The sequence below is a fragment of the Myotis lucifugus genome, unplaced genomic scaffold (genome assembly GCF_000147115.1).
Source record: "Myotis lucifugus unplaced genomic scaffold, Myoluc2.0 scaffold_279, whole genome shotgun sequence".
NCBI classification, from domain to species: domain Eukaryota; kingdom Metazoa; phylum Chordata; class Mammalia; order Chiroptera; family Vespertilionidae; genus Myotis; species Myotis lucifugus.
This window is the reverse complement of record NW_005871327.1, coordinates 159,978-176,551: the sequence shown is the minus strand read 5'-3', so window position 1 is coordinate 176,551 and position 16,574 is coordinate 159,978. Positions and strand designations below refer to the sequence as shown.

The window sequence follows — 16,574 nt, the reverse complement described above, 5'->3', positions numbered from 1 at the left end:
ACGTAGCACGCGTATTAACAACATAACAAAGGCGACCAAGACAGTTTATGCTCCAAGTGCATGAAAAGGTTTCCATAACCCACATGGACATACAGCGCTCCTCACTACTTTAGCTGCGGTCTGAGACCGGTCGGCTGTCTGTCCCCGCTGCCTTCTGACTTGTCTCTGAGAAAGCACAGGGTTACTCTTTCTGCCCTGAGACTCAGCTCTACCTCTTCTGAGTTCTGTCCTTCTGTTTTGGTTTTGCTTGCTTATTTATTTATTTACTAGAGGCCCGGTGCACGAAATATGTGCACAAGTAGAGTCCCTAGGCCTGGCCAGCGATGAAGGCTGGCCCCCTTCCTCGGCTGCCGGCCGGGGCCTTCCTTCATTCTGCACCATCCCCTGGTGGTCAGCGCATGTCATAGTGTGCAATAGAACTACCAGTCTCCCGGTTGAAATCCCAAGGGGACAATTTGCATATTAGGCTTTTATATATATATAGATTAGCTCTAGGGATAAAAGAAAGCTTGTTGGAAATTATTGAACACTTAATATTTATCTCACAAATGACCTCTCATTTTACTAGTATAATCTAGGGCAACACCTCCCCCAAAACCAAACAAGAATGAATTACTTCTAAATTCTTGGTAGTTGAAACAAGCAAGATTCCGTCATTAATAGCTGAATGACCCCGGGCATCTCGGAACCGGCTCTGGGACTCTTTCCACTCCATGCACACGGAGGGAAGGGCAGAGAAGCGGTTCTCACCTGTGGAGCTCAGAAAGGGTCCAGGGCCATGGAATCAGACTGTCCGAGGGAGGGGGTCACAGTCTGCCTTTTCCAAAGACCTGGTTTTGCTCCCATCTAAACAGGAACTGCCGTCTAGGGGATCTGCACTTTCCTTGCAGCCCACAGTCTGTGGTTCTGTGACTCAAACTTCAAATTTCCCAAAAGGAAACCTCAGTACAAAACACACAAGTTAACACTGGCCACTCAACTTCTCATGAGTGAACTATGTAGTCGTTTTTAGTAACAAAAGCAGAAATATCATCAAGAACAAATTTACTATAATTCATCAAGGAAGAACTAATAAACTTGTTTTTCAACTTCCTTTTTTCCTCTTGCTTCAACTGCCCCTAACCCTTTGGAAATGTTCCAAAACTAAAAACAATTGTTGACTGTGTGCATTGCAATTACTATTTAAACGAATCTCTGATTTATGGAACCATAACTTATCCCTTGGATCCTCCCAAGACTGGCGCACCTCAAGGCTCTGTAGCGCCAATAATGCAATAAGAAATCTGAACCCCTTCCTATACGACAGCCCCTGTAAGATTCCCACAGGCAATGAGGCCATTTCTCACCCACCTGCATCATTGAGCCACTTCTCCAAAAGTGGCTTTAACTTGCACATGTTCTTAAAGCTGAGGTTCAAGGCTTCAAAGCGAGAGATGGTAGTTTGGCTGAAGTCATTTCCATACAGTTTACCCATCGCAAGCCCAACATCGCCCTGTACAGAAACACAGAAAGGAGCGGGAGGACGAGCAAGAAGAGAGTCATCTCACCAACAGTGACAGCCTTCCCTCCACAGGCCCCCGTAGACGAAGGCTCGACAATGAGCCCCTTCGTAGGGTGCCACAAAAACACCCACCCCCTAAGCTGGGCCCAGCGCTCCAGTGAGGAGTTAGGCCCCAATCTTACAACAATCAAAACTGTCCCACATTCTCTCCATTTTGAATCTCTTCTTGCCACCTTATATAATAGTTAAGATTATCAAATATTTATACTAAGTCTCAAAAGATGGTGCTAATATTCTAAACCAGCCCCTTAATTCATGTAACCAAAGTGGTTTCAGTAATCCTACAGAGTTAACACAAGTAACCGCCTCGATAACCTCAGGATTTATGAACTGTTTCCATAAATGACTTTAAAATCTAGAAATGCTCCCTTACTTCTTCTCCCCCCTGTAAATTATTTCTGGAAGCATTGAAAAAATCTATTTTCCACCCTTAGTTTGGATTTCAAAGTTGGTTATAAAAAACAGGTATTCTAAAGGACTACTTTTATAACTGCTAGAGAGAAAGAAATTCACAGTGGAGAGGTATGACCCATTTAGTCAAACCTTCATGGGCACTGAGACTTGGTCCTCTTAAAGCAATGGAACAATGACCCCTGAATATATTACACAGATGTCTTTCTCCTAAGCCTATCACCCCTGAATGTACACAGTGCTTTCCTTCCAGCCAAGTGAATCGCCTTTAAAGCTGGAAAAAGCCACATCTTCAGTTTTTGTTCAGGTAACAGAGGCTCCTAGAGTTTAAATGATTCGCCCTCTCATTCCATTAGTTTAGTGACAGGGCAGAAAGACCCTTCTGGGAAGTGCTGTAGAGCTCATTCCATCGTGGGACACAAGGGATAGCACAGGCCCAGCCACCGCCAGCAGGGACTGTGAATGGGGATTAGTCGTTTTTTGATTCCCCTACATTCCATCCTTGGACACTACACGGTTTATTCGCACCTGTGCTAGGTGATGGTCAGGGAGAGGGAAGGATATTTTTTTTCTTTTATTTTGTATTTATTTATTTATTTTTAATTCTTTATTAGTTAAGGTATTACAAATGTGTCCTTATACCTCCCATTAACGCCCCCTACTCATGTTCTCATCCCCCTGTTGTCCATGTCCCTTGGTTTGGCTTATATGCATGCATACAAGTCCTTTGGTTGATCTCTTCCCCTTACCCACTCCCTCCCCTACTTTCCCTCTGGGGAGTGATAGTCTGATCGCTGTTTCTCTGTCTTTGGGGGAAGGATATTTTTTAAACTCGATTTCCTCACTGGTAAGCAACTTGTGATACAACGTGTAACAGAGGATAAAGCTGGAATGGAAGGTGACATGAGGCACTGAGAACCAGACCTTCCCTGGGCTGTCACTTGGCCTTCCCCAGGAGAACCTCCAGCCCCAGGTGGCTATTTAAATGGAAATTATTCAAAACAAGTAAATTAAAACCAGTTCCTCAGCTCCCCCAGCCAGCCTGCTGCTCAGCAGTAGCCACACAGGCATAGTGGCTGTCCTACACCGACAGTGCCACTGACTGCTCTGGACATCTGTCTCCAGGACAGAAGTGACTGCTTAGTGATTTCCGTCCAGTTACAGCAAACAGAGAACCAGGATAGTGCGAGTGGCATAAATGCTAAATCTATCTGTAGACAGATGTCTATCTGGATCGATATCTCTGTACATTTAGTCAATCACAAACATTCACTAAGTGCCTACTAGATGTCTGATAGTAAACTAGGCTGTGTGTCTTGGTCACCTTACTTGTTTAAATTACAGCCTGCTAGAGAGTTGGACCAACCCAACCTTACAATTCTTTGCATATGGGGCCTGCTCTAGCAGTTAAGATGGCAATAACTGTTTCTGACATTGTAACTCACAGCTCACTAGAAGTTTTTTCACAAACTTCTATAATATCTATGAAAAGTAACAATATTGACAAGAAAACAAAAACTAAAGTACCTATTCAAAAATCACATCATAAGAATAAATGCCTTAAGTTGGTGGCTATGCCATCAACTAAGTAAAACTATGGCAATAAATTACAAATTGACTTAATTGAGATGTATAATACAGTCTTACTTCACATTTAAATTATTTAATTGGATAAAAGCAATAGGTCCTCCCTTAGTTAATATACTAATGTTCATTAATTTGAGGTACTGTGGCTTGGTGCTTTTGTAACTCAAAACCATTGGGGTTATCCCTCACAGAAGTAAATGTTTGAAGCAGCTGACTCATACATAATCTATATTATATCCCTTTGATATTTTTTAAAAAGCAAAAGGGAAAAGGAACAAAGATTGGGATTAGGAAATAATGAATGTGTCACGTGTGAGAAAAGTGTCACACCATGGCCTCCTAATTATGAAATGACATCTACAGTAACCCTTTCATAACCAATGATGTAGTCAGAAACAGCTAATAACATGGAGATTTCTCAAAGCAGAGGGATTTTTTTTTGTCTTAACTAATCATTTGAAATCTGTGTGTGTATAAATAAACTGGATACAAAGCAACCTTTGAATAACTACAACTGAGGTACATGCCTTAAACACAAAGGCTGATTTCCCCATCCTGCACCAGTAACATGTGCTTTAATCTAAATAGTCAAGGTCTGTGAAATATAGGCACTGCTATATCAGAGTCATTTTGAAAAATAAGGCACAGTTGTGCCAAATAATAGGATAAAACCATAAGCAGAACACCAGACCACAGGGAAACTCTTCAATATATAAGAGAGAGAGGCACACACCCACACAACACTGGCACTATGTTGGGTCAAGTGCCACAGAAAGGCAAACCACTATCTATCTGGGTAAAAGTTAAAGATTTTAAAAAGCCTTAACATCCTTGGCATATCGCTTAGGCAACTGTTTCCTAGGGAACCTAAGAGTATGCTGTGCTAATAGCTTAAAGCTGAAACTCTGAGGATTAGTCCAAACTGACACATATTTAAGCACAGTAACGTACTCCGCTCAATCTAGCTGTATCTTTTGCTTTCTTTTAAAGAATAAGCCAGATCATTCAATGTTTCAATCTTTCTTAATTGCAATTTGTTTCCTCACAATTGAAACTCCTCACAAATACGTAACTGCATTATATCTAACATTATAGCTATTGAAAAAATCATTTTATGTGCCTAATATATAATTAGTTTCTTTGAGCAAAAATAAACTACCAAAGATATTAGGAATACAAGTCTGTTCATAAAAACACCAGGACACATGCAGGGACGTCACCCTGGTGTCCGACCTGCCTGAGCAGGTGGTACATTACTGTTCTTCCGACACAAAGGATATGGGACAGTACGTAAGTGGTGGCTCAGATTTCAAATAGCAATTATATTCTCTGGAAAGAAAACATTAGGTTTTTCCTGATTCCATAAAAACACCCAATCCAATCTATACTTCAGTAATTTTTTTCATCTAATGATCTTCTATTATCTATATACTAGAGGCTCAGTGCACAAAATTCATGCATGGGTAGGGTCCCTAGCAGCTGCCAGCTACCGGCCAGGGTCTCCCTTCCCCTGGCTGCCTGCCCCATCGCCAAATCTCACCATGTTCCGCACCACCCCCTGGTCGTCAGCGCACGTGTAACTCCCTGTCAGTCAAACTCCCGCTGGTAGGGACAATTTGCATATTAGCCTTTTATTATACACTAGAGGCCCAGTGCACAAAAATTTGTGCACTCGGGGGGGGGGGTCCCCCCAGCCCGGCCTGTGCCCTCTTGCAGTCTGGGACCCCTCGGGAGATAACAACCTGCTGGCTTAGGCCTGCTCCCGGGTGGCAGAGGGCAGGCCCAATCCCTAGGTGCAGCCCCTGGTCAGGCTCAGAGCAGGGCCGATTGGGGAGTTGGGGCGCCGCCCCTGTCATGCACAGAGCAGGGCAGATTGGGAGGTTGTGATGCCACCCTCAGTCACGCTCAGGGTAGGGCCGATTGGGGGACTGGGGCACCGCCCCCTGTCACACTCAAGGCAGGGTCGATGGGGAGGTTGCGGCGCCACCCCCTGTCACACACAGAGCAGGGCCCATCAGGGTGTTGGGCGCTGCCCCCTGTCATGCACAGAGCAGGGCCCATCAGGGGGTTGGGGAGCTCCCCCCTGTCACACACAGAGTAGGGCCGATAGGGGAGTTAGGGCACCGCCCCCTGTCACACACAGAGCAGGGCAGATCAGGGGGTTGGGGCGCCGCCACTGTCACACTCAGGGCAGGGCCGAGGGGAGGTTATGGCCCTACCCCGTCACACACAGAGCAGGACCCATGGGAGAGGGGAGTTGGGGCGCCGCCCTCTATCACCCACAGAGCAGGGCCGATCAGGGGGTTGGGGCGCAGCCACTGTCACACTCAGGGCAGGGCCGATGGGGAGGTTATGGCTCTACCCTGTCACACACAGAGGCAGGGCCTGTGGGGGGGGGGGTTTGGGGCGCCGCACCCTGTCACACACAGAGCCGCAGGGCGATCAGGGGATTGGGGAGCTCCCCCCTAACAGGCACAGAGCAGGGCTGATCAGGGGGTTGGGGCGCCTTCCCCTGTCACGAACAGAGCAGGGCGGATAGGGAGATTGTGGCCCCGTCCCCTGTCACACACAGAGCCGCAGGGCGATCAGGGGGTTTGGGCACTGCCCCCTGTCACGCTGATCCGGTGCCAGGAGGCCTCGAGGCTCCGCTGATCCTGGTGCTGGGAGGCATATTACCCTTTTACTATATAGGATAGAGGCCTGGGGGCCGGCTGGTTTGCCCTGAAGGGTGTCCTGGATCAGGGTGGGGGTCCCCACTGGGGTGCCTGGCCAGCCTGGATGAGGGGATGATGGCTGTTTGCAGCTGGTCATACACCCTTCAGGGTGGGGGTCCCCACTGGGGTGCCTGGCCAGTCTGGGTGAGGGGCTGAGGGCTGCTTTCAGGCTGGCGGTTTTTGACTGAAGCTCCCAACTGCTCCTTTTTTTTCTCTTTTTTTTATTTTATTCTGGGCCAGCTTTAGCTCTGGCTCTAGCTCTGAGGCTTCCCTGCTGAGCGTTCTATAATCGAAACAATGTATAACTCCAGCTCTGAGATCTGAAAGCTGGTTTCTGGGGTTTAGTTTATCTTCTATATTTGTTACAAAGTTTCAAACTGCCAGCTCAGAGGCCCGCAAGTCAGGCGGGGAATGCTGGAGTCTGCAGTCACTGAAGCAAGCAAGCCTCATGTTCGCTTCCAGCTGCCTGGCTGCCGGCCGCCATCTTGGCTGACAGTTAATTTGCATATACTCACTGATTAGCCAATGGGAAGGGTAGCAGTTGTACGCTAATTACCATGTTTCTCTTTTATTAGTGTAGACTAGAGGCCCGTTGCACAAAATGCGTGCACTGGGGAGGTGGGTGGGTCCCTCAGCGAAAGGGTGCAGGCCAGGCCAAGGGATCCCACCAGTGCATGATTGGGGCTGGGGAGGGACGCAGGAGGGCTCCAGGGCGTGTCCGGCCCGTCTCACTCAGTCCCAATTGGCCGGACCCCAGCAGCAAGCTAACCTACCGGTTGGAGCTTCTACCCCCTGGTGGTCAGTGCACATCATTGTGAGTGGTTGAGCAGTCTTTGCATATCATTAGCATATTACGCTTTGATTGGTTGAATGGACAATTGGACACTTAAGCATATTAAGCTTTTATTATATAGGAGGTTATAAAAGCCTAAGTGACCATTTGACCGGTAGCTATGACACGCCATGACCACCAGGGGACAGATGCTCAAAGCAGGAGCTGCTGAGCAACAGCAACTTTGCAGAGTGCCCGCTCGCACTCTGGGACTCCTCAGAGGATGTTGGACTACCGGTTTCAGCCTGATCCCTGCAGGCCAGGCCAAGGGACCCCACCTGCCGGAGGGACCCCGCTCACTCCGCAGATGCCCTTTGAACCCCGGTGCCGTCCCAGGTGGGGCCAGCTGGGGAGGAACCACGGGAGACTGGTTCCAGGGTGTATCTGGCCAATCTTGTTCAGTCCCACCCCACCAGCCACCTTCTAATTAATTTCCTTTCAATGTGCACGAATCTGTGCACCGAGCCTCTAGTTTTACATAAATGCCATTCAATTTCCTTCCACTCCAGTGTCACTTACGCAGTGAATGAGAGGAATTAAAGCAGTGCCTATAGGCCAAGCCTCCTGCCTAACCACTGGTCATATTCTACTCTAAATGCTCTGCTACCTGGCATTAAAAAAACTTAATTTGGATTTTTCATCTTTGACAGATTCTTACTTAATTTGTTTCAGTTTAGGCTTATTTTGTACATGTGCGCACACACATGGGTGTGTGCATGCAAGCGCATGTCTCCACCCCCTACAAAAAACTATTTCAAACAAGCCTTTCAAACGTTCCCCTGTCAGCTACTCTGAGAGACTTGCAATCTTGACTCTCTTTACCTCACATATATAGCACTAAGGTCTAGAACCAGATGTTCTTCAAATAACAAAACCCTCAGTATAGTCATACCATCCCCTAACACAATCTTTTAATTTCTCAGCACTATTAGTATAATTATAATTTCAGAGGCCTGTGTTCTGAGAGAGTCTTAAAGGTTTTAACCTAGCATTAAATCATAAGTTTATAACCAAATATATACAATAGTCTAATCTTATAGATGCAGGAAAACTAATGGACACATAAAGCAGGCTGAGTAGGGAAATCCAAGTTTAGGGCGGGCTCATCTACCTGAGTGAATCCAAGTTTGATTCGTCTTTGTTTGAAGGTCTTGGCAAACTGCTCAAGCTCCTCAAGGTCACTGGGCTCCTCCAAGCTGGGAGTGTCGATTCGCTTTGGTGTTGCCTGGCTCTGTGGAAGTGTCTGAATTGGGGTTGCAGCTATTGTGCGTGTTGGGGTTGCTGGCTGTTAGAGAAGGAGAAGGAGAAGAACAGACATACAAAAAGGTGTTTAGGCTGCAACTGGACTGTACAGCAAGTAAACAACCTAAGGAAACAGCTGTATTGGGGGAGGATTATGGAGACCCTGCAACAGGTAGTTTTGTGGAGAAAAGCAGAATGTGAAATCATGTACCCCAGAATCACAGATAAGGTTAAAATGTAAGCACGAGTAAAGAACTTGTCTACCTAAAAATGAAACCCAGTATATTCGGGTTTTTAAATAGTCTGAATACATGTATTTTATGCCTTTTCATAGATTAGTCCTCATTTTTTAGACTCTACTTAATAAACATACCACTTAAACTATAAGTCTCAAAACAGCAGGGACTAATCTATCTTGTTTATCACTATCTTGTATATCTCCAACTTGTGACACAATATTATAAAAATATTACTATAAGATTATTAAAAGTATTTTAAGAAAAGCAAACCACCTACAGTTTAAATAACTTAATAGCTTCATTTGTGTATATTTCCTCCAATTTTCCACAGATCTACATTTCTTTTCTTTATTATCCTGTTTTCCCCCCATTGATTTTTAGAGAGTGGAAGGGGGGTGAGTGAGAGAAACATTGATGAGAGAGACACATCGATTGGTTGCCCCCTCACGCCTGCCCATGCGCCCCTTCCGGGACCAGGGATCAAACCCACAACCCAGGTATGAGCCCTTGACTGGGAATCAAACCCATAACCCTCCAGTGCCTATAGACGCTCCAACCACTGCTCAGTGGTCAGGGCAATTACGTTTTTTTATTCCTATGATTTTTCAGTTTTCCTAATTATCATTTTCAAAGGCTGACGGAAGCAATACGATCATAATTTATTTAACAATTTCTTCATTGCTGGACACTTCTTTGTTTTCACTAGCACAGGTGACACCACAACAAATGGTTCTGCATGTAGTTCTTTTCCCACCTCTGGAATTAGTTCTCTGAGGTAAATTCATGAAGCACTTCTGTAACCAGATAAAGGGCAGCCGGAGACAATGGCATCGCATCTGATCCACAGCAGCATGTCGGTTCTCACCATCCAATCTCTCCCCAAAATCTGTCAGCAGTTTTCAAAATGTTTGCTAATTCACTGTTGCCCTAATTCGTATTTCTCTTATTACATAAAGTCAAAATTTCCCCATGTGTGAATTATTATCTGTATCTCCTTTGATGTGAATTAGTTTTACATCTGAACCCATTTGTATAAATTATTAATGATCTTCTCATTCTTATCCTTAAAGAACTCATCAAATGTTATAGATTGTGCTGCATTAATGCAAATTTTTCCTATCTGTTTTTCCTTTTATTTTTCAACGTACCTAACTTTTAAATTATCAAAAGAAAAAAAGGGGGGGAAACTTTTTTCTTTTCTAATATCATGTGTTGCTTCAAACCTGAAAAAGCTTTCATTTATTTCTAACTTGGATAAATTTTTTAAATATTCTACCTGCTTCTTCTATGTATTTTAAAATATTTAATTACTAAAATCCATCTAAAGCTTACTTGGGGACATGAGGGTATAATCTTTCCTTTTTTAGAAGAAATATAAAATGTCCTTATGAAAACACAAGCGCTAGGAGACGCCCTTCTCAGTATCACTATGACAGACAGGTGCTGCCGTGAGTGCATCCATCGCTCAGCTGACCCTTCCTGTGCATGGTGCCTGGGTTGAGAGATCGCAGGCCAAGATCACACACCACGTCTGTGGCTGTGAGTTTTGCTCTTGTCGTTGAAATGGGTCATATACCCTTACTTGGACCTCATTAGTAATATTCTCTCTCCAACTGAACTCACTAGCCCAGAAAACTAGACAATAGGACTCCGCAGGCCTGCAGCTGGGTAAGCACCTCTCTGTCCTGTGCAGTGAAGACAACACTCATTTCTGACATGGTGACACTAGTAATTTTTAACCTGGCCCTTGGGGAGGTGCCCAAAATAGCACCAACCACACCAGACACCTACATGGCTGTACACTTCCCAGTCTCAACTGTCAGACTATTACTTCACCTCCAGGCTCGAAGTAGCATTGCTCTCAAATAATAAAGGACTAAGCATCACTTGGGTCACCTTAGGTGGAGTGGTTATAGAGGCGTTGCTCCAGCCCCAGCAGCCTGAGGCCGGGCTGGCCCAGACTTCAAGGACAGAGTGGAATCCAGTGAGCAGGGGCAGGATAACACAACGCCACCATGTGCAGAGCAGGTGGGCCAGGAAGGAGTCACTTAGGTAAGGTCTTCTCAAAACTCCACCCTTACTTTTCTATTCCGCATATTCACAATAAAATGTGCCGTTTAGTGTGCAGTTTGAAGTGTTTTGACAATCACATAACTGCTACAAGTGATTCAGGATATTTCCATCACCCTCAAAGTTCCCGTGCACCCTGTGCTGTCCGACCCCACCCAGGGCCCCCGCCCTGGCGACCACTGATAGGACTTATACAAATGGAATGGCTCAGCAGGCGTCCTTCATGCCTGGCTTCTGGCACTTGAGCAGTGCTTTTGAAATTCACACATGGGCTTCGCTGCATCAGAGCACATCTCTTGCTACTGCTGAGCAGCATCTGCCGCGTGGCTATGCCAAATGATGCACTATCTATTCAACGGCTGATGGGCATCTCGGTTGTTTCCAGTTTGGAGTGACTATGAATAAAAGTGCTTCGAACATTCATATACAGCGTTTGGAAGAACTGCTAGGTCAGAAGGCATATAGATAGTTAACTTGATAAGAAATTACCAAGCTGTTTCCTAAAGCATCTGTACTGTTTTGCAACCCTACTAGCTGTATGCAAGCTCTAGTTGCTTCACCTTCTCGCCACCCTGGTTACTGTCAGTCTTTTTCATCCTGCCCGTTCTGGCGGGTATGTGGTGATATTAGCATTCCCTCAGGACTCATGATTTGGGGCACCTCTTCATATGCTTCCTGGGCATTCACATACCTTCTTCAGTGAAGGATCTTCAAATATTTTGCATGCAATCCCTTTTTGGAACATCAGGTTGTCTCATGATTGAGTTGTATGAGCTCTTTATATATCCTGGGAACAAGTCTTTTATCAGATATTAGTAGCCCTGCGCACAAATCCATGCGCCAGTAGCTCGCTGCCGCCCTCCTGTAGCTCTCCACCTGCTGCCCCGCCCTCCTGTAGCTCCCCCTGCCCCCCACAGCTTGCTGCCCTGCCCCTTCCTGTATGTAGCTCTCCGCAGCCCACTTGTAGCTCGCTGTCCCACCCTCCTGCTGATCCGTGATCCGGTCATTACGCTGTCGGTTGTTATATAACAACATTTTGCATATTATATCTTTATTATATAGGGTAAGTTTTCATAATGTTTTCTTCCAGCCTGTGGCTTTTCTTTTACCAGAAGCTTTTACTTTTTACAAAATCCATCAACTTTTTTCTTTGATGGTTAGGACTCTTTAATACCATTTAAGAAATCATTACTGTGCCCAAGGACACAAAGACTATCCCTGAATTTACTTCTAGAAGTTTATGTCTACAACCCACTTCAAATTCACCTCCACTCAGCAGGAGAACCAGGACCAAGGTCCTGTCTTCACTGTGCACGGCCCACTGGACAGTGCCACTTGTTGAGAGACTTTTCTTTCCCTGGAAGCCTCTGGCACCTTCGTGGGCAGTCAGCTGCCCACAGATGTGTGGCCCCACTGGACCTTTGCTCTTCCCATTTCTATCCATGTGTCAGTCTTACACCGTCTTCATTACTGTAGTTTACAGTAATTCTTGACATCAGGCAGCCTTTCAACTTTCTTACTTTTCAAAATTGCCTGGCTATTCTATGTCCCCCACAATTCCATATATGTCGGTTAGAAATGGCATGTAAATTTCTAAGAAACCCATCTGGGTACTGGTGGCATTGTGTGGGAGCCAAAGATCAATCTGGAGGGAACTCACATTTGAACAAACCAAGCCTTCTGCTTCATGAACATGTTAGGTCTCACCATCAATTTAGGTCTTCTTTAAATTCACTCAGCAATATTTTATAGTTTTCAATGTAAAGGTCTTGCAAATGTTTGTTAAATTTATCCGTAGGCACTATAAATACTTTTTTTTCTTAATTTCAACTTCCAAATGATCATTGTGATTGGGAGTACAGATTTTTTGTGTATCAACTTTGTATCCTACACACTTGCTAAAATCACCTATTAATTTCAGCAGCGTTTTTGTGGCTGCCTTGGAATTTTCTGCACAGGCAACCATTCATCTACCAATCAAGGCAGTCTTCTTTCTTCTTTCTAATCTGTGTCCTTTATTTCTTTTTCTTGTCGTATTGTACTGCTAGAGCCTTCAGTACAATGCTGAGGAGGAAGTATTCGGCTTTATGATGCTGAGTTTTTGGTGGATACTTTTTACAGGTTAAGAAAGTTACCCTCTATTCCTTATTTGCAAGAGTTTTTATCATAAATAGATGTTGAATTTTGTCAAATCTGGTAATGTGTGAAAACTTCCATGAGTACAGAGTCAGAGGTGGAATGGGCCCCAGGTCAGCAGTTCAGAGCGTCACTTAATTTACAGATGCGCCAATGACACGCTCAGTCACAGCTGAACTGGTCTAATGCTCTCGCCTCTCAGTGTCTAGACTGGTGCGTTTTTAGAGCTACACTCTGGTAGAAATGAGCTGAAGCAACACCTGAAAGTTGAGAGGAGAGAAGACACAGGAGTCAGGGCCTCTATGCAGCTCCCGAGAAAGGGCCAACCAAGGGCGCTCGGGCCTTTGCTGAGGCACCAGGCCTCTAGTTCAAGGCAAGCTCTACTGCAGTGCTGGGGGAGGGTGGTCAAACAGCCAGAACTCATTACTCACTTGCCACTAAGACTGTCATTCTTTATGAACATATGTGAAAAAAAGGACTCCTTGAAGATTTTCAAAGACTACATCAATTTGGTAGTGGTGCTTTATCGAGCTGATAAGCCCAGCTTTGAATTTTTGGTCAGTTTTTGAATACTAGGATTTTTAAAATTAGGATGTTTGTGTGTGTGTGTGTGTGTGTTTAATTCAACAAAGTACAAAAGTCCCTTAAAACAACAGGACAAGAAAAAGGAACCCCCATGGGAGAAGGCTGACCTGGGAGGTGAGGGTGATGCTTGGCTGCGATTGTAGGAGGTTGGCTTGGCTTTGCTGAGGTAGTTGCGTTAAAAGATTTTGCGCTTGCAGGAGACCTGTTAAAACACAACACATTATGCCAGGAACATCAGGACTACTTTGAACTCAGCAAAAAGAATATGACCGTGAGATGGAAATTTCCAACTGATCTCCTGAGAGTCTTATTGGTCTTACTAAAGTTCAATCTTGCTAATGTGACTTGGGCAAGGAGATATGAAACATTAGACTAAGATGGCATGTCTTTAGTGTAACCTGAATAACCCTCTAATCGGCCAGTTCTTTACTTTCGGGTGGAATGGATGAAAGTGAAGTAGTATAAATGGAAGCAGACTGACATTCATAAGAGCTCAATCTCTCACCCAGAATCCTTCACCAACAACCAGAGAATTGTCTAGTTCATGAAGGGAGCAGACTACCCTTTAAATGTAACAGGCATTTACATAACAAAAGGTTCTGGAGTGAATGGTCAAGAAAAAAGGCTAAGCAACAGCAATGAGGAGGAACCACCCACCCAGACACCCTCTGCACTGATGCCATTAACCAGCTTTACAAACACGATGAACTTGATTGTTGATACAATATTCACCACTAAACAGTGGTGAAGACAGTTTTTATCATTTACAAATTGTGCACACCTTCTAATATAACACCCTCTCCTTCTCAAACCTTAAAAGAAACCAAATGATTGTTAGAAGCATATACTTGAATGCTTGGCCTACATTCTTTGAATACACTTCCAGGAAAAACTACCAAAACGCCAGAAGCAATTTATCCAATTTATGTTCAGCACGTTGAGAGATTTCATTTAGACTTTTGGCCAAACTCTTGGTTCCTCCTTGGTGATTACAGAAATGATGGCAGGGAAGGATGACCTTCAATATTGTGGTACGCGTGAAAAAAATATTCTTCTTAACATGAATACTGAGTTCAAAGGTCAATAAAATTTAAGAAGAACATTGTTCTAATGCAGGGGTCCTCAAACTTTTTAAACAGGGGGCCAGTTCACTGTCCCTCAGACCGTTGGAGGGCCGGACTATAGTTTAAAAAAAAAACTAGTCGGCTGCTAAGCAACAGGCAGCGGCGGCAAAAACACCCGGCGGGCCGGATAAATGTTTTCGGCGGGCCGCATGTGGCCCTCGGGCCATAGTTTGAGGACCCCTGTTCTAATGGGCAGTTTCAGGGCTGCTTGCCCTGCAAGTGGACGGCTGTGATGGGCTCACCCTGCTGGCCCTGGGGCGTCTGTGAGATGATGAACTGTGCTGGCTGCAGGTTGGTGGTTGGATGTACCAGCACGAACTGTTGCAGGTTGAGATTCTGCTGCTGAAGTTGCTGTAGTTGTTGCAGATCCTAAAGCATTAGAATTAAAACATGGTTGGAGAGGGAGATAAAAGTTTGCTTATTCGTAACATTCTCAGATGAGGCGTTCTGTCCCAACCCAATCAGGCAACACTTCTCACTCATGCATGACGCATGCTCCAGTGCGTCCACAATGCGGGAGAAGAAACGGAGCTCCTACAAGGACTATATTTGTTGGCAGATGTTGTGTCATGACTTACGATGAGCCTAATTTTCAATGGTTATTTCCAATTCCCACAATAAATGGTTAAAGGTGTGTTTTAACATGTAGAGACCAATATGGGTTTTAAAAATCAAGTGGAGTTTAAAAATCAAATGAGAAAAGAATTTGAGTTTTTAAATAGTTAACTGATTTTTTTCTCTGAAGTAAAAATTGAGAGTGCTATCTGAATTTGCATAAACAAATTTAAAAATCTATAGTGATTTATGAAATTTGGCACCAGCTCATTGAACTCAACTGAGAAATCATTGTGAAACATTACGTTATCCATACAAAAATCTGATCGATAACATCTTATCTTATTAAAATAATGTCAACATAGGGTCTCACAGCTCAGGCACTAACATGTTTTTGTTGATCAAGGAAGTGGTCAAAATAAAAATGTCATCTTGATAAAGATTGTATATAATAGCCAAAAAAGTTAGTCTGACATCTATTCCCTACTCTTGTAGTTGTTTCTTTGTGCTGTCTAGTCACACCCCCGCTCCCTTTCAGTCCATTTCCAAGGCCTCTCTCGGGGATGAACACAGCTGTCCAGGACCAGGCTCATAACAATCTTCACAGACCTCACTGCCCTGACTACCCCTTCTCTCTTCTTCTCCTTGAGACGAAGGATTTCATTCACCTTCCCTCCTTGGTGGTACTGTCTATGCCTCTTAAATGCATTTTTATTATCTCTGATACTTGGCTCCAAAATGTGAAAAATGAAACCAAACAATGTCCTACCACAGTTCTGCCCAAGCTCCTCGGCTACAGCAGGCGCCTCGCTGGCTCGCACGTGGGCAGCACCCACTGCAGCACCGGACAGAGCCAGGCTGCAGCCAGTGGCTAATGAGACACAGTGACCAACCCCCTGCTTCAAAAATATGCCAGCTAATTACTCAAGACCTGTCACTTAATACAGTCAGTTATTCAAACAATCACTTATGTGTTTATAATATCAACTCAAGCAAACAAATGTATTATCACTTGTAGTTCAGTGGTAAGGAAGGCTACCACTTACCTCACTGATTGAGAGCTCCTGAGCCTGCAAGGGCCCCACTAACAATCAGAAAGTGAATTTCCAATTAAAGAAAAACTGCCCTTCTGATCCTCAGCCCTGCCCCGGCTCCGAGACTGTCCCTCACTTCCTGCTCCGGCTGTGAGACTGCTCCTCTCCCTGCTCCGGCTGTGAGACTGTTCCTCTCCCTGCTCCGGCTGTGAGACTGTTCCTCTCCCTGCTCCGGCTGTGAGACTGTTCCTCTCCGCTGCCCGGCGGTGAGACTGTTCCTCTCCCCTCCGCCGGCTGAGAGACTGCTCCTCCTCCCTCCCCGGCTCCGAGACTGTCCCTACTTCCTGCTCCGGCTGTGAGACTGCTCCTCTCCCTGCTCCGGCTGTGAGACTGTTCCTCTCCCTGCTCCGGCTGTGAGACTGTTCCTCTCCCTGCCCCGGCTGTGAGACTGCTCCTCTCCCTGCTCCGGCTGTGAGACTGTTCC

General features: G+C 45.1%; 1 protein-coding gene across 3 annotated transcripts in view; it reads right to left on the bottom strand.

The window, feature by feature from the left end:
* The window catches only part of POU2F1 (POU class 2 homeobox 1), a 55,767-nt gene that overhangs the window by 10,154 nt on the left and 29,039 nt on the right, over positions 1–16,574 (bottom strand). For all 3 annotated transcript variants that reach the window (XM_023763261.1, XM_023763262.1, XM_023763263.1), the window contains 4 exons: positions 14,744–14,870; positions 13,485–13,579; positions 8,217–8,390; positions 1,351–1,492 (listed from right to left, as the gene is read on the bottom strand). In XM_023763261.1, the coding sequence (XP_023619029.1) occupies positions 1,351–1,492; positions 8,217–8,390; positions 13,485–13,579; positions 14,744–14,870 (538 nt within the window). The remainder of the gene's footprint in view (positions 1–1,350; positions 1,493–8,216; positions 8,391–13,484; positions 13,580–14,743; positions 14,871–16,574) is intronic.